Source organism: Clupea harengus, chromosome 5 (genome assembly GCF_900700415.2).
Source record: "Clupea harengus chromosome 5, Ch_v2.0.2, whole genome shotgun sequence".
Taxonomy (NCBI): Eukaryota; Metazoa; Chordata; class Actinopteri; order Clupeiformes; family Clupeidae; genus Clupea; species Clupea harengus.
Genome location: NC_045156.1, coordinates 23,008,640 through 23,030,625, shown reverse-complemented (window position 1 = coordinate 23,030,625; position 21,986 = coordinate 23,008,640). Strand labels below are relative to the sequence as shown.

Here is a 21,986-nt window from a genome sequence, read left to right as displayed (position 1 = left end):
CTCTCTCTCCCGCCGTTGGGGGGTGGGGGATGCATCCACATCTCAATCTGGGCTCTGACAGACAGGTCTCGAGTCCCACATGCATCTGTGGTCTTAAGTACCTCCGGCGGGAAAACAGAGTGGGGGGGAAAGATAGAGAGGGAGCGGGAGATAGAGAGAGGATAGAGGGATAGAAGGATAAATTGAGGAAGAGAGAGAGAGAGAGAGAGAGAGAGACCCTGCAAGCAAATAAGCTGAGTTGTGCAGTTCTGGCAGTGCCGGAGAGCTCATGAGGGAGATACAGAGAGAGGTAGAGCAGAGGGACAGTGAAGAGCGAGAGAGAGAAGGAGTGCGAGAGAGAGAGAGAGAGAGACTGGCTCGGCAACAGCATACATTCTCAAGGAGAGAAAGGAGGACGGCAATTATTACAGCCAACAGCCCGTGAGGCAGGCAGCCGTATAAGGGTCTCCCTCTGGCACTCTTTTCACCAGCTGCTTCCCAGCGTTGCCTCTCTCTCTCGTTGTCTTCCCCCTGTCCTGTGCAGTCCATCCCCAGGCTGGCTTATATATGACTGATCCGGGGGACGATGCTGAAGTTCCGAGCCGACCGGAGGGTGAGGTAGGTGGGCGGAGAGGAGTGGATGATGGGAGAAGGTCGCTACGCCTGGTGGTCCTGGAGGACAGCGGCAAGGCGGGAAGGTGAAGTTTATTGTGAGGAGGGGGGTGGGGGGGTGGGGGGGGGAGCTGGCAGCTGCAGCCGAGAGGAGAGGAGAGAAAGTCAGAGCCGTAGATTAGGGGGACGACTGCAATGCAGTGCTGGAGGGAGACGTGGAAGGTGTCTTTTTTTCCCCCGCACGTGTGTTTGTGTGTGAGGCGTGATGTGCAGAGCGTGTCTGAGCTTCATGAGCCGGGTATGTGTCTGTGTCTGTGTCTGTGTGTGGACGTGTGCATTTCTGTCTCTGCAATGACATTCGTTTTCTGCCCTAGCCATGGTGAGCATGCAGAGGGATAGCTTTGAGGGTCTGAACCCATGTGTTTACCTGTGGACTGTGTTGATATACAGACAGGGGGAATGAGTAGTCAGAACAGCTTTGAAATCTCAAATCTGCATTCTCCTCTGTTTGTATATGTTATGCAATGGCTATGTTATGCGACATGCACCAATTTAGTTTTCCTTTGGAGAAGCAAAACCTCTGAGTTTTCTATATAGGTTTGTAGGTTACTCACTTCCAGGCATGCTCAGTAGCAAGACCCTTTGAGACCAAACCAGATATACCACTGCTTTGCTGTCAAGTGCTCGACTATCAGGCACTCTGTGCTACAGTTTGATCCTTTCGAAAAGTTGTGTTCTGTTGTGTTCTGTTGTGCTCTGTTGTGTTGTGTGTTCTGGAAATACAAGTCACTGGTGTGCACTGTGTTTTGTTTCGGAGGCGTGTGCCTCCTGCTTGAGAGTGTTCTTGGCAGGAGTCCACTGTCCTTTCACCTATCAGTGTTTGTGCGTGCATGTGTCTGCGTCTTGGGGGATTGAGGCAACACAGGCCCCCTTTGAATGGTGCTTGTCTAGATGCCACATGTCCTGGGAAATAGGCTCATAACTTTTAGCCTCTCCAGGCCACTTCAAAGCCCCTTGTGGGAATAATATTGCCAAGCGGGAGAAAGGCTCATGTTTTAACTCAGCAGCCGAAACCACCAGGCCTCCTCCTGTCATGGCCCATGATCCCCCTTAGAAGCAGAACTGATAGCAGACATACACAAACATGTGTGGTCCAAAATGGGACTACAACTCCCAGCCTGCTTTGCACAGGATTGTTTTTACTGAGACTGCTGCCCTCAGTGCCAGATTTCCTGTGTTGACTCCTACCCTCAGTGCCTGAGAAAGCCCATGTTGGTGCCCACAGATGAGACTTGACATGTTGCTGGCACTGTTCACCACAACCTCAGGACCAAACTGCTGTTGTCACCGCTTGCTTTTACACAATGCTCAGTGTGCCTTAGAGTGGGATAATGTCACACCTTATCCCCTGTTAAGCTGTAACTATAGAAAAGATCCTGTTTTCTGACATGTTCTCTTAGCAGGAACAAATAAGGACAGGAAGCTGCCAGAGAAAGCAGATAGCCTGTGTTTCTACTTGCCTGTTTTTCCATATCCATATGAAAGCAACACAGCAATTGCTTTTGCTTAACATGACGCAAGAGCAAATAACATATTCAACTCAGGAAAATATTTCCAGGAAGTACAATACTGTGTTTGTTGGACACAAAACAAGCAAACCCCCCTCCTGCTTCAAAGGTGATTAGTGTATCTCAAAATTGAAATAGTATCACTGATAGAGTCTGAACTCATAATTAGCCCTGATGAATTAAGAGCGTTTGACTGCTGAGGTGTTATGATCAATACGCCTCCTACATGTGTTCAGACACAGACCCTCCCCTGACTCTTTCTCTCTCTCGCTCTCTCTCTCTCTCTCTCTCTCTCTCTCTCTCTCTCTCTCTCTCTCTCTCTCTCTTGTTATTGACATGTGTGGGTCCCTCAGCGCTGTTTTGATGGGGTTGAAATTTTAACAGACTTTCTGACCTGGTCCCTCCCTTCTTCTGTCCTCTCCTCAGTCAAAATGACCAAAATGGAACACCTGGACACCCAGTGATCCAGAGCCATTCGGAAGAGAGCGTTCTACTGCAGAAAAGCCTGTGAGTAAAAAGTCTTGCTTTCTACCTTGTTTACACTCCAACTGCTAAATAAAACATGCTTGAGACCTTGACACACACACACTAACCTTACCTGTCAAGAGTTCTGGCCATCGATCTGATGATCATTCATCATAATTGACAAAACAATGGGTTCTGGCCTTGCCCTGAGCTACCCCTGGGTCGTGTATGATCTGATGAGGGGTTGCTCTCTCAGGTTGGTATGTTGAGCGTAGGGGCTCTGGATCAGCATCTTCTCCAGGATGTTAGGCCAATTATGACAACCATTAGGGCTGCCATTTTTGTCTCCTCTGTGGCCGCTGCTACCATAACCATCCCAGTGTCTTTCACCGCTCTTATTCATATTTCAAGAAATGCTTGGCACTATTATCATCACCATCACCACAACTCTGCCACACACCACCTGTTTCTTTGTTATCTAGGCGTATCATCTCATGCTGAGCCAATCTTTTGTCAGTGTGAGCGATTAAAGAACTTTTACTCAGGGCATCCACACCTTCCTCTGTACACATAAGAACACAACCCACAGAGCAGAATATACCACAACAACACCAACAACAAAAAACAAAAACAATCAGACACAGGCCATGAACTGCACTGGTAACCTAATATCGTGATGAGAATGTTCGGCTTGTACTGCACCTTTATGCTCATATGTGAACACTTACTTAGACTAGGCACAATTCATGTCTGCTAAAAAACGATTTTTGATTAAAATTGCCGTTGCTCTGGCTGTGGGTTAAGGCACTAATACATAACATATTGCAGTAGATTATCCTCTGTAATCTGACTCTGGTGAATATTACAGTCTGTAAAATGAAGTGGCTCAGGGACAGGTCTCCAGGGAGACGCTCGTAAATCCACGAGTAGTGCTGGTCAGCGAATCCATGGCCGGGGTAGCGAGCGAGGGATGGAGGCTGTCGAGGGCCTGAGGGAGAGATCAATACCTTGACCAAAAGACTGCAGACTCGCTTCTCACTCTTCTTTTTAATGCGGGCTCTGACTCATTCATTCTATCTCTGTCTGTCTGTCTGTCTGTCTGTCTATCCTTCTGTCTCTCTCTCTCTCCCCCTCTCTCTCTCTCTCCCTCTCTCTCTCTCTCTCTCTCTCTCTCCCTTTCTCTCTCTATCTCTCTATCTCTCTCTCCCTCTCTCTCTCTCCCTCACTCCCTCTCTCTCTCTCTCCTCCCCCCTCTCTCTCTCTCTCTCCCTTTCTCTCTCTATCTCTCTCTCCCTCACTCCCTCTCTCTCTCTCTCTCTCCCCCTCTCTCTCTCTCTCCCCCCCCTCTCTCTCTCTCTCCCTCTCTCTCTCTCCCTCTCTGATCCCTCTGATGCTTCTGCACTCCAATCACATTCCTTGCAAAACCCATTGGCTGTTTTTAAACTGCAACCTCAGTGGGTGCGGCCTTTTCACTCCCTGCCAGTCGGGGCAGTAAAAATAGCACGGCTACGTGTGCTCAAGTGGAGCTCCTTCCCATGCTGCTCTGCTCTGCTCCCCTCTATCAATCAAATGTGCCACTCTCTAGCAAGAAAACAAGAAAGGGGAAGAAAAAAAAACTTCCCCCACATGTTCGGCCAGCACGAGAAGCAGATGCCGTGGAGCGCGCAGTCTTAGTCTGGTTGGGAATGGCGAGGATGGTGGGGATGGGGACTGGCGGGACTGAAGGCTTCTTGTGCGCGTGTGTTGGCAGGAGCATCGCTCTGGACATGAATGGCAAGGCTGGCCGGAGAGAGCCGGAGAACGGCACCGGCACCAACGGCAACACAAGCCACAGCAACACCGGCCACGGCAACACCGGCCACGGCAACGCCAACGGCAACAACACCGCCATGGTGATGGAGGCGCAGCCGGACACACAGCAGCCCCATGTGCGGGTCAGTAGAGGGGCGCCATTCTGCTAACGCAGCTCATGCATACACACACACTCATTCTCTCTCTGTCTTTCTCTCTCTGTCCTTCTCTCTCTCTCACACACACACACTCTCTCTCTCTCACCCACACAGATACACACACACACGCATACACACACACTCTTTCTCTCTCTCTGTCTTTCTCTCTCTGACCTTCTCTCTCTCTCACACACACACTCTCTCTCTTTCTCACCCACACAGATACACACACACACACACACACTCTCTCTTTCTCTCTGTCTTTCTCTGTCTATCCTTCTCTCTCACACACACACACACACACACACTGTCTCTCTCACACACACACAGATACACACACACACACTCTCTCTCTCTGTCTTTTCCTCACTCTCTCATGCACACACACACACACACACACACACACACACACACACACACACACACACACACACACACACACACACACACACACACACACACACACACACACACACACACACACACACTTAGACACATCAGCTCTGATGATACATCTTCTCTAGTGTCTCAGTCACGCACATCCCTCCTGCTGCAGGCTCCCTTTCAGGCTCCTGCAACTAGGGACACATCACCACTGCTGGAGCTCTCCGCTCTCCGCTCCCACAGCTCCAAAAGAACATCGCTGCTTCCGCAGTGTTCCAGTCTGACAAGCGTAAACACAACACTACCGGCGCAACTCTGCGCTGTCACAGCCTCTCTTGTACCACTAGTGATGTGCGTCACACACACACACACACACACACACACACACACACGGAGACACCGTAATTCTGCACTGTCACAGCTCCTCTTGCACCACTAGTGATGTGCTTCTTTATTCTTATAGCAGCACACACATACTCATACTCTCTCTTTCTCTTTCTCTCTCTCTCTCTCTCTCTCTCTCTCTCTCTCATACTCTCACACACACACACACACACACATACACACAGAGTTGGACACTAACCATCTCAAGTGTAAGTCTCCTCTCTACTTAGATTTGACACGTGTACACACTCACTCACATGCAGTTTCACTTTTCACTGCTGCTCGTTTCTCTGTGGAGGGGCTTGTTAAAGGGGGATTAGGCTCTTTATGTTGCGTTATCCTTTAACAGATCACTTTGCATTTCCTAATGTTTGTATTTACATCATGGGCTTTCTTCCTCTGAAACAGTTAAGCCTAATCCTTGAGATTGATTTTGTTTTCAGTGGAAAAGCAGTTGAAGTCAGGATTAGTCTTTGTTAAAACAAAACAAGTTTTCCTGGAAATTAGTCAGTTTCAATTACTCTCATCCCAAAGGCTGTTCTTAATAACCTTGGGGGGGGGTGGGGTCAAATTTGAAGTTTTAGGTTCTTCCATAATGGAAATGTGTCCACCTCATCATCATCATCATCACTAACATCACCTCAGTTTCCTGTCAGGAGTCTGTGTTTTGGGTGGACATGTGAAGTGAAGGGGCTAAGAGAGTAGCGCTAAAGAACAGCAACAATCTGATGACCATCAGTAGGCTGTACATAGACTTTAGAGCGCAGTGTGTGAAACGCTGTTGAGAAATTTAAATAACTTTGATTATATTAAGTGTTTTAACTATTTATACATCATGCCTATATCTAGTTACTGGGCTGTGCCTCGATGAACAACATAGACAGAGAATGTGTTCGAGTTCCTGGGAGTGCATGTACATGTTCCTGAGTCTTTTTGATCTTTCAGATTCTAAGGAAATAAAGGATCAGGAAATGAATGTTTTCATGTCACAGTGTAAACAGTCCATACTGAGCCCAGTGGTTTTTATGTGTCTTTATCAGTCCACAGCCACAGAGCTGAGTCACAGTGTGGCAACAGTCCTCAGACCCTTGATTTGTGTGGGATTTGTTCGTGGCTCCTCTGTGTGCGCTGCTGACAGTGTTGCGATCACAGGATCCATTGTGTGAACACATAGGTCTGAAGGGGCCACCTAGCTGTTTTTCACACCCTGTGATAAAAGCACCTCAGTGTGCAGCACTCTCTCTCTGAACCATCTGTCAAAGTGTGTGTGTGTGTGTGTGTGTGTGTGTGTGTGTGTGTGTGTGTGTGTGTGTGTGAGCGTGAGTGTCTGTCTGTGTGTGTGTCTCTCTCCCCAAGTGCACAACACATCACCAGATTTAGATTTCCTGTCCTGACACTTGTCTGTTCCTTGTTGCTTCAGGTTTCGCGGCCGTCCAAGAAGGCGGCGACATTTGGCAAGCGCTCCAACTCGATGCGCCGGAACCCCAAGGCAGAGGTCGCCAAACAAGGGTGGCTCCACAAGCAGGTGCAGAATCAAGAACTTGTCGAGTCAAGTGTCATCCTGTGACTTGAGCAAACATACTCTCCTCCTAGTCAAACAACCTCGTCATCAACACCTTATGACTTTTTGACCCAGCCACAGGCGTGCGGTACACTTTATATCCTTGTGCTTTCAGGTGATAAAGATGATTTTCTTTTCCTCGTAGGCCAGCAGTGGCGTCAAACAATGGAACAAGCGCTGGTTCGTGCTGACCGATCGATGTCTTTTCTACTATAAAGGTTTGTATTTCTTAATTAAAGTTTAATATCATATTTTGACAGTATGGTGACCAGCTGGGGAATTTCAGCAAATAAACATCCAGGATCATATCCTTTAAAGATATGTTTGCTTGTGCCAGATATATTCCTCTGTTAGCAAATCAGACAATATGATACCTGAAAATAAGGCAAATATCACCATCTGCCAAAAGATGGTCGATTGTATCTTCATTCATTGTATCTTCCTTGTCTGTTTAGCAAAAGCTAAACTGAGGAATACCTTCTTTAATTACTTAATGAAGTGCCTGCTTCCTATATCATATTACATGTAGTGCTTTCTCCCACGTATACTGCCAAAGGGTTACAGACTACCTATAGGCACCATGGGTCACCATGTTTGTGTAGACACCGAAACTCGTTGACCCACCCTATGTTTTCTGGCTCACTCCCAAAGCAAATGCAGTGTTGGAACATTTTTAGATGGAAGTGGAAAAGTTTTACTAGCCATGATACCTTAAAATTTGCAAGTCAAATGGGTTGGTATGTTGCGCTAGATATTAACAATAGGAGGGATAGTATCTTTTAGTATCTCTCAGTATCATCTGTTTGTTAATTTGAAGCTGCCAGACAAAGCAGATAGCCTGTGTTTCTACTTGCCTGTTTCTCCATCCATATGAAAGCAACACAGCAATTGCTTTTGCTTAACATGTCGCAAGAGCAAATAACTTCAACTCAGGAAAATATTTCCAGGAAATACAATACCGTGTTGGTAGTGCACACAACAAGCAAACCCCCCTCCTGCTTCAAAGATGATTAGTGTATCTCGAAATTGAAATTGTCTTTATGATCGAGTGATTCCCACAACTCAACCCACACACAAATACAAAGCACCACTGATAAAGACACGTGCTGTCAGCGCTGTGTTAGGTACAGTACTGTCCGGCTTCAGCTCTGGCGGATGCTGCCGTGGGCAGGGGCAGAACGAGGTCGTCTGCAGAGCAGAATGCTGGAGGGGCCTGGGGCTTCAGTTTGGTCCAGAGGCACTGCAGAGACATGACCTCAGAGGCTATTCAAGGAGGCTGAGTCCAAACTACAACCCAGCATCATCCACTTTGTTTCACCCCATGTTGGACTAAAGATTTGAAATGATAAAATTGCCTACATTCCCATTTTGCTGACCTATGCTGGTGTAGGCTCAAAGTATTCAAACAGCGAAAGGTTTAGTGGGAATGTCACTGCTAGTATATGTACTGTAGGTTGTAAATGGGATATGCTATATGCTAATTTAAGCATATGTTTTGATTACACTGCAAAGTCGCTCTCACCCTTCCTTGCTCTCACTCCCTCTCTTACTCCCCGTGTCTGTGACTCTTTCTCTCTCTCTCTCTTTCTCTCTCCTTATCCCTCTCTCTCTCGCTGTCTATGTGTTGTGTTGACTGTGTTGTCTCCTGGGGCGCTTTCCTCTGCCCAGTATCCGCCGCTGCACTTTTGAGACTGAGCGTGCTCCGTGCTGTCTCAGCCCATCAGCCGTCATCCCAAGGTCTTCCTCTTTCTTTTAAACGGCAGCCTCGAAACGGCTCTCTGCGACGTCACGCAAAGATTGAATGGATAATTCATCACTTTCCCACCACACCCCATCCGCGTTGAGTTGCAGTAGTAGTAGTAGACGCAGTAAACAGTCTGGAGTGTTGACTCGAAAGCAGAGCGACTTTCTTTAGGCATGAATTCTTTCCCCTGTCGTGGAGTGTTGCCTTGAACTGAATAAGCCAGAGCTCGCTGTGTGAATGTTTACAGCTTGAGCTTTACGCGGATTGAACGATGGTCCGGTCGGTTTAGCCAGGCCTCTGACACTGACACCGTGATGTAATGGGGATATGAGCGGTGTCTTTTACACCCCCAAGACCTTCAATGCCAAAATGTCACGTTGTTTTGTGTTTGTATGTGTTTTTGCTGGCTTTGTCCTTGAAATAATTTCGGCTCCACGCCCCCATCTCACTTGGCTCCTTCCTGTGAAGGGAGCCCTCTGGCAAACTTTGTGTTGTTTGCACCTCACACTGACAGTGCATTTGAACTGTTCCATCTCCCAACGCTTCAAATGTTCCGACATTATGAGTTGCCATTAGTTTAACTCAGCTGCATGTCATGCTAGAAGTAGTAAAGAGGAGAGGGGTGTAGAAAATAGACCCATACTGAACAATAGTCCCTGAGATTAATGGTACCAATAGATATCTTGTATAGGGGGACTGTAGACATGCCCCTCTGTCTGTGTGTCTTGATAAGGGGCTCAGTGACGATTCACCTCATTGTAGAGCTCCTCACAGTAATAGCCTACCGTGTTTGTCTTGTGGTTAAGGTCATATTTGAGTGGCATGAGAGCTGACATTGATTATAACATGATTATTTATGAGCTTTAATTTGGAACCTCAAAAGACCTGCAGGAACACGTGCATACCTTTTTTTTTTTTGAGACCGTGGAAGGAATGTGCTCTTCAAAGCCACAGGTTAAATGTACCTGGGGAGATGACCTTTGACCCTTCCTGCATGTGTATGCAGCGGGCCCATGCTGGGGTGGGTTTTTGAAGGTAGCGTGTTGTTGGACTGTGGCGGCCTGCCGGTGACCTGCCCAGTGTGTTCTCTAGCGTGACGGCGTAAACATGGCCAAGTAGCTGTGACCCCGACAGTCGCGCTAGTGGCAGGCATGTTTGTGCGTTTCGGGTACATGTGAGCACAGCCTGGTTGGAGAGCACGGTGTGTACGCCGACCCCGCACTTGCCATTTCTAGACCACAGCAAACACTGAGGGAGAGCTTTGAACTCTCCCCCTCTGGGCAGCTGGACTAATGGTTTTTTTTTTTTTTTTCCCCCTTTGTCACCTTGCCAATCATTTTGTCCTTGTCCTCTAAGGTATCACAGTGGGGCAACATTTTCAGTTGTGGCAGAGTAAAAACTGAAATAAATAATTAGAATGTAATCGGTCTATGCTTGTGGCTAAAGGTGCCCAGGCAGGAAGGGGTACGTAATCAGTGTTTGGTTATTCCTTATTAGAATAATCTGTGGCATAGGTGATTGTGATGTGTGGAGTTAGTGTGTAATGGGTAGCTTTGTGATAGTAATAGTGTTGTGGTGAACATATGGTATGATGCCAGCATCAGCCTAATCTCTCCTAAATAACCAAAACTCTCCTATCGGAAGGGTGTGCCGGTGTGAGAGCCGTGACTCATTCATTAATGATTTTCAACATGCTTTACATAGATTTAAAAACCAGGAGAGCATGGAAGCACGGCTTAGCTAATAAAGGAAACACAGGACTTGTTGTTCAAGTCGGCCAGTGCCATGCGGACTTAACAAGCTTTGCGACATTTCGTGCAGTGCTAATTTAAAATGTATTATTTCGGCCAAATAATGTCTGAATAGCTCTGTGGGATTCTCTTTTTAAACTAAGTAATAATCACAGATTGGCTTTGGTTCAGTTCCTCCCTTCTTCCCTCTGTCTCCATCTTTTTTTTCCCCTCCTTTTTTGTGCTTTTTTTTCCCCCTCCAGTCTCCATGCCAGCAAAGAGAAGCAGAGAAAAAATGGTTGGCCATTAGCTGCTAGTTGTTGTGGTTTAGCAGCACGCTTGCTGTGCTTGGAGATCAGGAGGACGTGAGCTCGCTGTATTAATGTGAAATGAAATGAAATGAGTAGGACAATGGGGGGATGGGCAGCTTCCATACGTTTATGTGACAGAGATCTGTCCCATTTAAACTGGTAGTCAGTACACATTTACACTGAAATTGCCAGTCTGTGGTTGTTGTGTACTATCAGCTCACTGTTGAAATGTTTTATTCTTCTCTTTATTTGACATATCACATCATTTAAAAAAGACAAGAATCATGTGAGGTCTAATTTTAAATATACTATGAGGATATGTTGGTTGACCTTGTTGGATGAAGTTTTGTTTTAAGAGTTGTTGTAGATCCATGCAGGTTTGGGAGTGGTGTCATTGTGATTTTTTTTCCCACCACTTTTCTTGTTCGACCAGACCAATAGAATACTGTATAGCCTGTGTATGTGTCTGAACAAGTGCATGTGTGGCTGTGTTTGTGTGTATGTGTGTTTGTTTGTATGAGTGTGTGTGTGCACGTGGGATCTGCCTCTCTGCTGTCACCTGTGTGATGCGGGCCCACCCATTGGCTGGGGGTGGGGCAGGTGCAGTTGGGCTGATCGCCAGGATTCCAGTAACTCTAAGCCACACACACACACACACACACAGACACACACACACACACACACACACACACACACACACATGGGGGTTGATGGCCATCTCCTCTTCTCTCCAGCTTCGTCACTGCTCAGTTCCCCTCAGCGCACTGCACAAACACAACCCCTCCCCCTCCCTCTCTCTCTCTCTCTCTCTCTTTCTCTACCTCCCTCCCTCTTTCTCTCTCTCTCTCTCACTCTGCTCTACAATACACACATGCTGTCACCAGCAGAGAGAGAGAGAAAGAGAGGGAGTGGGAGAGAGAGAGACGGCCCCTTTTGCATTCTCTCAGCAGCATACACTGACTCAGAAGCAGGAGCAGCAGCAGCAGCAGCAGCAGCAGAGCCAGAGCTGCCCGGCAGCTCGCTACGCTTGCTTTAAAATTTCATGAAGCGCTGCATTATTTAATTATCACAAGTGCTTCTTTCTATTTTCTTCCTCCTCTCTCTCCCCCCTCGTTCTCTCTTTCTCTGTCCGTCCGATTTCGCACACCGCTTGCGTCACGTTTGAGTGTGTGGCTCTCCGCGCTGGTTTGGCTCCCTCCTGGAGTGCCGTAAAATGGATATATATTATGGGATTCACCTGCAGTTTCTGTGGAGTCGGCACAGGCTGATGTGCTGCTGAGAGACCTGCAGTGGGAACGGAGAACTGCCTGCCGGTTTGTGTGTTGCCTTTTTCTTTTTTTTCTTTCTTTCATTCTTTTCTTCTTTCCTTCGGAAGGTTGGAAGCCCAAATCCCGCTTGCCTGGTTTTCAAGGATTTGAATGTTGATTCCATGCGCTAATCCAACCCCCTCTGTTTTTGTCCCCTTCTTGTTTGCTTCTCCCTCCTCCTGCGCAGACGAGAAAGAAGAAGGGGTGCTGGGGAGTCTTCCCCTGCTCAGCTTCCACGTCGGACCTTGTCAGCCCTCGGACAACATCAGCCGCAAGTACGCCTTTAAGGTCAGTATCCACTGCCTGCCTACCTGCCTTCCTTTCAGGGGTTGGGGTTGCTGACAGTGTGGGGGTTAGACACAGAGTGTGTGTGTGAGTTTACACGAGGAACGCAGTGGGACCCTTGTATGTGTGTGCAGTCGCCAAGGAAGACTTGCAAGGCGAGGACAATGAACGAGTTGTCCCTGAATTAATGAGTGCTGAAACAACAAAATGCTGCTTGGCCAGCTCTCAAAACCCTGTCTTTACACTGGCCCTGCCCCTACAGTGGACTTTGCATCTGTACTGTGTGTATGCATCTGTGTGTGTATTTAGTGTGTGCGGGAGTGTGTGTGTGTGTGTGTATGTGTCACGGGTACAAATACACAGTGTGTGCCCAGACAGGCAGAGGCAGTGTCACTTTATATTCTCCTCAGGTCGCCCAAAGTGGGGACCGTCGGTGGTGTCGCTCAGTCGTACAGTACACTAGCTCCAACAAAACATCCCCGCTTAAGTCAGTGCCTCTGTGCTCGTATTCCTCATCTCTCCCTCCCGTGGGTGGGTTCATCGCAAGGAGCTGCTAACACACAGACCTTGTTATCGCACTCCTCGTTATTACGCTGGCAGCATCATCCGGGGGACGAGCCGCTGCCCTGTAAACAGCTGATAGCTGTGGGCTCACTCGCAGTCGAGATCCCATTTCAGCTGCTCAGCCCCCAGCGCCGAGAGGACAAAACATTGAGGCAAAGCCAAGATCTGGCGACGGGACACGGTTCTGTTTCATTAGCACACAATGTAGCAGAAACACTCGCAAGAACATCAGCCCCCCCCCCCCCGCGCCTTTACACACACGCATAGACACACACTCAGAAATGAACTCTGCGGAATGAGGAATGTTTGGGTATAACAGGTGCACAGCGTTTGGCTTATGTGCTGCAGAAATGGCTCTGTATTTATGAAGGTGGCTTCATACCATTCTCTCACCACTTGAGGTATGCCTGAGGCTTCATTGCTGTGGATGTGCTGTTCAATGCGCTGCTTAGACAAATGTTGTATGAAACTACAACTCCCCTACCCCCACAGTGACATATTCTCATGGATGTATGGTGCATCTAAGCTCATTTTCAATAGGGTGCAGCTTAGAGTCTTCAGACTTTTGATGATATACTGGCAATATATGCTGGTTTCCTTGGAAGTGCTTTGTTTCTGCTGTCTTGATATGATCAGTGTTTTGTTTGGGGCAGGGACTTTTCAAGTTTGTACAGGTCTATAGCATTCTGGTGGAGCGGCTTTAAAAAAAAAAAAAAAAATGTAAACTGCCCAATGAGGCCAGGGTTTCAAAATGGGAGGTGTGTGGGGGGGGGGTATTTGTGTCAACTCTTTTCTTATCTTTTACTACTTTTGCAGAACAGGTTAGAGCACGTGGTCAGATAGAGCTCTAGGGAGGGAATAAGATGAGTTAGTGGTTGCATCATTTGAACTGGACTGTGCGTGTCAAATATGAGGCCATCACATTCCTAGGAGTTGTCATGTTTACTGCAGGTTATCGCACGTTATATCACAAAAGGGAGTGGCATTATTGTCATTACAATCCTCATTACTTTAGCTGTCCCACTGTGAGATGAAATTGACAAAGCCCTTTATAACCATTTGTAAAATACTCATAAGTTTTATAACCTTCATCTCAGTGGTCAGATTAATAAAACGTATCAAAACAACCTGATTAATGGAATGCTTCTTATTACCTGCGACTGTTTATGAGCAGAGATGTTCTCACACCCTCTGCCAGTATATCTGTTAGATTGCTGTTTGTGGCATGAGTCACTATGTGACTCCAGGGCCAGACACACTAACAGCTAGTAACAACAGACGCCCATAACACAAATGGCTTGTAGTGTAATCATGTCACATGGTTTTGATCTTCTTGGACAGATGTGTTATTTATGGTTAAGCACAGCACTCCCAGAGCGATAGTCTTATTGGGATGTCTGTACTTAGATGCCAAATGTTTACAATGCAAATGTGTTTAAGACAAATACAGTAGAGCAACTAATTTAGTTTGAAGGGGAACAGGACCCCACAGGACCCCATGCTGCACTTTGCTCTGTCGTCTGTTGTTTTGCCCTGATAAACGTTAACGTTTATGGCTGTGTTTATCTCCAGCAATCAACATTATGAGGTCATATTAAATCACTAATTGTAGGATTACTTATGCAGATAAGCCACCTGCATTTCCTTTCGTCACACCATCAGATCAGGATTTTGATTCTGGTCTATGACAGTCAATCATGCACCTAAATGATAAAATGGTGCTTCTGAAAGCATGCAGACCATGGGCGACACAGCATCTCTTTGTCTCATGTTTGTGGCCCTTGAGTGCCTGTTGCCTGAACTGCTGCCCTGTTGAAATGTAACCAAAACTGCACACGATCCCGGTGACGGCCATGAATATTGTATCATGAACTGGGTTGGCCGTGCACTGTGTTTGCTTGCTTGCCATGACTTAAAGCATGGCAAAGCAAGTCCAAGTTTTGAGGACTTATTGTGTGCTTCCCGTACAAGACTTGAGTGACAGCTGGTGTGTAATTTTAGCCTGTTGTCATTAATGGCCTTTTTTAATGATGAAACACACAGCGCTCTGTCCTTCAGAGTGTTTCAGATGTATTTTTAATGCCGTATTTTTATCATCCCATTTGAACTTAAAGCATGGACTCACGGCTAGAGTCTTGTCAGCTACTTTCATGCTTAGCTCCTCTGATAGGGATGATTTGGACCACTGTGCTGCTCGCTAAGGTAGCGCTGTGCTCCTCTTGCAGTTCTCTGGCCTAATTCTGCCAGTTAGTTTCCTGCTATGACCCTCCAATTGCTTTGCCCTTAAATCTGCTGATTGTTGATGAAGTGGAAAAACTGGTCCACGAACAATTCTCACTTTGGGGAATGTAAGTGCTGTATGTCAGTGGCGTGGATCCCATCTAGGTTCAATATTTGGTTTGAATGGGATGCATGGTAAAGCATTCAACCCCTTTTCAGTCTAAGTCTGCACATAAGAAGATGTTTGTTTTGGTAGGTCATAACCTGGACCTCAAGGAAATAAGTCTTTTACCTCTGACTCTCGCATACAGCATAACTAGTTGCATGACTATGCTTGACATTCCCATGGTTTCCCAGATGTTTGCATTGGTAAGTCTGTTATAAAGAAGTTACTGAGCATTTGTCATTTGTACTTTTTTACATTGTGGAGTATCTGAACTCAGGTGTTTGTTCACTGATGACTGCACATCTGTTTGGGGTTAAAATGTCCCTCATGAGTCTGGATCACGAATAGCATTTCTTGGGTAGACAGACCAAAATCAGAGTTGGTTTGTTGTTTCTGAAATCCCTCACACTGTTACATCTAAAATTGGCTTGTTCAAAGTCAGCTACTTTCTCTCTTGCCATGTCTCTCTACAGTACTGATGCATCTGCTTGAATATAGCTTAAAATCAAGCTCACAAGAAATTGAAAGAAGTTAGGGTAGTCTGTTGCCTTTGTTATCATTTTAAGCGGGGCTTTTCATTCATCTTTTGACAGTTTATCAGCTTTTATACTTACCAACCACATTTGAGAGAAAATAAACATATGATTTTTTATCTGAATATTTTAGTACCATGAGGTCTACGAGAGACCTTATTGACATCTAAAGCATGTAACTGCTGTAAAGTCCTGTGGTTGAAACACTCTTGAGTGTACTTGAACTAGTGCCCTCATATACTCTGTTAAGTGTTAACTGCTGAAGTATATGCTATTATCTATCCCCTCACTCATGCTAAACCATTGGGGCCCTTTAAATCATTGACTTTTGTCTCTAAAGCACTTGCAGGCAATGATAAGCATTGGTGTAGTATTGGTGTGATGAAAAACTTCATACATTTGAGAACAGTTATATCTCATTTATGTCTGAAAATATCTTTAATTGTGGAGTATTTCTCCAAGATGCCAACATTTAAAAAAATATGTACTGTATATTACTGACTCAGTTTTCAAGAGGCAGCGTTAACTTATTGTATTGATGTATTAATGTATTGATTCCTTGAGTAGGCCAATGTCTCCACTGTGTTTTGGCAGAGCGCCACCTACTGTTCCGAGACAAAAGCTGCATGATTTCGAGGGACAAGGGAAGGCGGATGTGCCTGCATGACTTAGCTCTTATCCAGAGTCCTGGCCACAGCCTGGGCAGAGTGCAGCTCTGAATATTGACGAAGGGCTTCGGTTATATAACCGAGCCGAGCAGACGCATCCTGAGTCAGTCATTTCAGCTTTCCCCCTTCCCAGCACCATCTCAGGCTTCCTCGACACCAGTCCCCGCACCTCACTTCTCACTTTCGACCAGTAATAGTGGTGACAAATGTAATTTCATAGCGTCATTTAGCGCTCATCACTTCTGGAACCATCACCAGCTCATGCAGGGTCCGGGAACAGAGAACTAGGAGCCAGCTGAGGATGTTTGTCTTTGCCTGTCTGGCAAAGGAACTCTCTCTCCCTGCCCCTCTGACCAAGATCCCAAGGCACCTTGTGATGCATGCTGGGCAAGGCCTATCTTAGGCTTCTCCCCCTGCACCCTTGCTCTGTGTGGACAATTTGTATTCTCTCTTTCCATGAGAGAGGACACACCCTGGGCAGCCAGTCAACATTTCTCAGCACTCCTCAGCTGCTCTCCCACGGTTACAGACCATGTTTGTTGGTGGTGTTGTGGGTGCTGTGTTCAAGTTCAGGATGGGGGCATCTGTATCTGCCATTTGGGAGGGAAAAAAAGGAAGTGCGAGGGCTGAGAACGAGAGCTAGACAGTGGAGGGCTGAGAGAGAGAGAGAGAGAGAGAGAGAGAGAGTTGTGTTGCCAAGTACATGTGCTGATGTGTTTTCCAAACAGGCATGGCTTTTATTTCAGTCAGTATTCTTCTCCACTGGCCTTTTAGCTTGTTGGTTCGCTGCTGTAACTGGCAGCTGGCGCTACACCGATACAAGAAACACTTAGTACCCATCGCGGTGCCAAATCCAAAGCTGGCCGTTTCACCTGTTAAGCCTACCTGAGGCAAGAAATGTACCTGGGACAAGCAGTAGGAGTGTGAAGAGCTGAATAGCGACTCTTGATGGATAGCAACTCAGAAAAAAAGCTCTCAGTTGAGCCTCATAAGTCTCAAGACTGAAGACAAAAGGAAGCCTATGGGGCTCTCCTGCTGTATTAATGGAGGCACTGAGAGGTTTTGCAGAGCAGCTCTTCCCCTTCAGTTTAAGTGCTTTATTTGTGTCTCCGCAGGATTTATGTGCCCTGGTGATGATCTGTACCCTGGGAGCAGTATTACCAAAGTCAGGGTAGCTGTGTGTGTCGTGTGTGTGTGTGTGTGTGTGTGTGTGTGTGTGTGTGTGTGGGGGGGGGGGGGGGGGGGGGGGGGGGGTGTGCCTGTGTGTGTGTGTCTTCTTTTCTGTGTGTATGAAAAGAGATAGGCAACAGGTGCACCGAGATCTTTAGGCCAAAAAATGCTCCCTTTGTCAGAAGTGTGTCTCATCCCACCGGCCGCTGATGAGTTCTGTCTTCATCTGGACTCCGGTGCCAGAGTGTAAATATAGACCACCAGCACTCTACCTATCTCAGCTCTGTCATCCAGCACTGCTACCCGTCCCAGCCTGTCTCATCTCACATGTGGATGCCAGCACAGGGGGTCAAGTTCAAACAGCTCAAGGATACGTGAGAGCAAAGAATGCCAACATTTTTTGAGCTATAAGGTTGTCCATCAAAACGCAATACTGCAGTGACGATTTGAGGCATGTTAGTTATGGGGGTAGTTGTAGATGTAAAGAACATTGGTTTCTGTAGACGGGGAAGAATGCTTTTATTGTGTATCACTTCTGCTAAACCAGTTCACGGCAGGTGAGGACATGGCCCTGGGACAACAGTTTAGTATCCTTGGCAAACCTTTTGTTTGACATTTCTGTCAGCCGGTGTGGCTGGAGTGTCATGTGACCTGACAGGTAGGGGTGTGTCAAGGGGGATGAGTAACAAACACTGACATGTGAGAGTCGTGAATGAGCTTCATTGTCAGGTGTCCTCTGGTTTAACCCTCCTATTGTCCTTGGATCACAGTGACCCAGAACTATTTTTTTTTATGGCAAAATTATAGAAATCTGTGATGAAACTCCATGGCTTTTCATATAGCTTCTTAAAATGCCCCCCCCCCCCCAAATAATATTTATAAAAAAAAAGATGTTTAATCACTTTCAGTGTACCTGCTATTAAAAAAGGAACACCTAAGTTCAAGAAAGCTGAATCTTTCGAGCAATGCATATGTTTTTCTATGGTGCATCAAAACCACTGATTCTCCCCTCCACACATTTGCCCACAAATCCTTTGTTTTTTGGATATGTTTAGACCTTAGCACTTCAGAATTTGACAGGCTCTCTGGTGATGGTGACTGCACATAATTATTAGCTACTCAAATATAGACCATTGCATCAGGGTTAGCATTAGCACATTGGTGATACCACTATTTCTAACCCTATACCTATCTTTATTGTATTACCATGTGATGTTCTTACCATTGCATTCCATTGCAGAAGACCACTTCATTACTTAATTTAGCATGAGAAGATTCAGTGGATATTCTATTTGGCTAATACATTGTATAGGCCTACCTGAGAAAGGAACCAATCAGAGGTGGCAAAATAACTAACTTTGCTGAAAAAAACTTAAGGGGCACTTGATGATGCAGGGATAGGCTGAAGCACACAACTATAATGCAGCCGTTGTAATCTAGCATCACAACATTTGACACTTCCCCAGGTTCAAATTTGGTGCCATGTGCCTACAGTGTGTTATTCGTTCGTATATGCACTCCTCATTGTGGAATATTACATAATCTACTTTATCTGGTGTAAAGGTGTATATTCCTCCTCCAAAATGGAAGATCAAGTGCATGTGGCCTCCTGGAGGCGCTAGAGAGGGACAAAATCAGCTGACTTTTCAAACACCTGTTTGGGTGAGCTGTACTTAAATATTTATGTGAGTTATAAGATGAATCCCGGGTTTTACTGCCCCAAGGGTAATACATTTGACTTTTTCTAAGGACAATAGGAGGGTTGAGGCCACAGCAGGCATTCTCCTCAGGAAGTGCCTGGTTGTTTTGGTAGGTCATTATCCAGTTGCCGCAGCTGTGAAAATTCCACGGGATTGTTTAGAGTCTCTAGCGTCCCAAACTTAACTTGATTTGTTTTCATATCTTCAGAAAAAAAAAAATCTTCAAAAACTAAAATATGTTTGCTGGACATCCCTGTCTTTTTGGCTGGCTGTCAAACTGAAACTATTACCATTCTTTTGAGTCCAATTCCCAAATGGAGTTACACACCTTACAGATGCTTATTCTGGAACGAGACTGGGCACAAGTCTAGACTGTGATCTTCTCTGCTGTGTGGGCAAACAACAGCAGAATGGAAATGAAACTGCTGCGCTGCTTCAGGGCAGATCGTTTCTCTGATTCTCTTGTAAAACACTATTGGACTTTCAAATGAGGTTTAGCCTGTGCTTTCATATATTTGGGATATGATGTTTTTGCCCTAAACCAACAAAGAAAGTCATAAATTCAAGATTTATCGAGGATGTTACTGAAATGAAGAAGTTTGTGATGCTCTTTATGTCCATGCTCCCATACACTGAATATGCGCCCCTTCTCTCTCTGTGTGCACACGTGTGTGTGTGTGTGTGTGTGTGTGTGTGTGTGTGTGTGTATGTGTGTTTGTGTCTGGCTGGCCAGCGCCCACCACTATTTGCATGGCTGCAGGGGCAGACTGCTAACCTTCGACCCCGCTGCCCACCACATGCTCCTGACTTGCAAACAAGTGTGTGTGTGGTTATGGTGCACTTTCACCAGTTCTAAATTGAACTGAATTGAATGTGAACACTAGTGCAACTAGACTCATGACTATTGTTTTCATGGAGGCAGGCTTGCTGCCATCTGACCACACCCTCTGTTGTCAGGGAACTACACATTACTTCATTCTCCTAAGTTTCCAAGGCAATGACCTCATCTGACCTCTAAATGATTAGAGTATGTGTGTATCTGTGTGTTTGTATGTGTGTCTACTAGCTATACTCTCCCCAGAAATGGTACATTTCATGTAAGAAACTGGTAGCTTTAAAAAGTAATGTTCCATGTATTATCCCCACAAGCTTGTTAATATAGCTAACCAACACTGTTGGAGATGTCTTGAGCAGGGCCTGCTAAAGACTAATGTTTTAGTTGTCCCTACAATGCTGTGGCTACATCTACATCAGATATTCTGTTGTACTACAGGACTCTTCATTAAACCTCACATATACCTGTTGTGCCCTCATGTGGTTGCTTGTTTGTACTACAGGATACTTACTACAGCGTTGGTTCAATTTGGATAAAACATTATGAATAAGCAGCCTGAATGATCTCATGTAGCTGTGTGTTTGAAGACAACTGAAATAACTCATTGCAGAGAAAATTGAAAATAACATTCTTATACAGGTTGTCATTCCTATGGTCCGCCTCAAGAAAAGTGTACAGACCCTTGGAGTCCCCTTGTAACCCCCTTCTAACATCCACACATAACTGATTAGCTGAGCCTCAGCCTACCCGTCACCCTTTTCCTCTGACACCCACTGATCCTCACCCTTTCTCTCCTCTCCGCCCTCTCCCCTGCCCGCCTGTGAGGACCTGAGTGTGGCTCTCACCGGATGTCCCTGTCTGAGCTCCCCAAAGAACCTTATGTGTAGGTAGAAGAAAGTCATCCACTCCTCTCTCTCTCTCAGAGTTTCACTCACTCCTGCATGTGGCCATTTGATGAATGGCTGGATTCACTGTCTATTCAAGAGCACCAGAGTTATAATAACAGCATGCTTTACATAGGATACAAAGGCACAGTTCATTACTGTTATAGTTTGTCCTTTGATTTAAAAAAAGGTTGATTGATGAAAGTATGATTGGCACGAACCCTGAACCCTAACAGATAACATCGGCTCACTGTCAGAAGACAATGATTGGTCGTTGTAATCTTTGGCTAATCTCCTATCATAATAAAAGTCACAGTGACAGTCAGTCTTAGACCACAGGATGCTCTTAACTAAACAGTCAAGCCAAGTGAATCCAGCAGCGCATGTCTGTCACTGTTTGAAACCAGCCGCCTCTTGGGAGCAGCCTCGATTGTGATTAGCACAAAATTCAAACAGGTCATTATGTGAATGTCACTTTATTATTGTCTTTTTTGCAGAACCGTGCAGATAGCGTTGCATAACTGCTAGTGAAAAGCCCGTATTATGCCATCCTATTTGAATGTTAAATTCAAATGCAAACTCTGAGATGGCCATATTAGGAGCTTCTTATGAAGTCAATTATAAAGGCAAAGGCAGAAAGAACAATTGGGTATTCTGTAAGTCATGATTAACTAGCCTTAAATCACTGCAATTACTGTTCAAAATGCTAACTAACTTGTCACTCACCCATGCATCCAGACAATACTTAAACAGAGCTCTTAACAACTGTGTCTGGATTTACTACCAGATGACAGAATGACAAGTAATTTGCATGTTTGCAACTGGTATGCATCATGTGATGTGAGTCTTGCATGATCTGCGCTGAAGCTGTTCTAACATGGGAAGCTACTGACCTCTGTTTACGTCTGCTGACCTTTGTTTGTGTCTGCTGACCTTTGTTTGTGTCTGCTGACCTTTGTTTACGTCT

At 45.9% G+C, this 21,986-nt stretch overlaps 1 protein-coding gene across 16 annotated transcripts in view; it reads left to right on the top strand.

Annotated features, from left to right (window-relative positions):
- plekha6 (pleckstrin homology domain containing, family A member 6) overlaps positions 1-21,986 on the top strand; it is a 72,271-nt gene that overhangs the window by 31,380 nt on the left and 18,905 nt on the right. For 6 of the 16 annotated variants that reach the window (XM_031568154.2, XM_031568150.2, XM_031568146.2 and 3 more), the window contains 5 exons: positions 2,586-2,666; positions 4,375-4,558; positions 6,762-6,866; positions 7,048-7,120; positions 12,182-12,282. In XM_031568154.2, the coding sequence (XP_031424014.1) occupies positions 4,391-4,558; positions 6,762-6,866; positions 7,048-7,120; positions 12,182-12,282 (447 nt within the window). In that variant the 5' untranslated portion in view covers positions 2,586-2,666; positions 4,375-4,390. Of the gene's footprint in view, positions 1-392; positions 678-774; positions 890-2,585; positions 2,667-4,374; positions 4,559-6,761; positions 6,867-7,047; positions 7,121-12,181; positions 12,283-21,986 lie in introns of those variants that run through there. The other 10 variants (XM_031568142.2, XM_031568139.2, XM_031568140.2 and 7 more) reach the window with 5 other exon arrangements.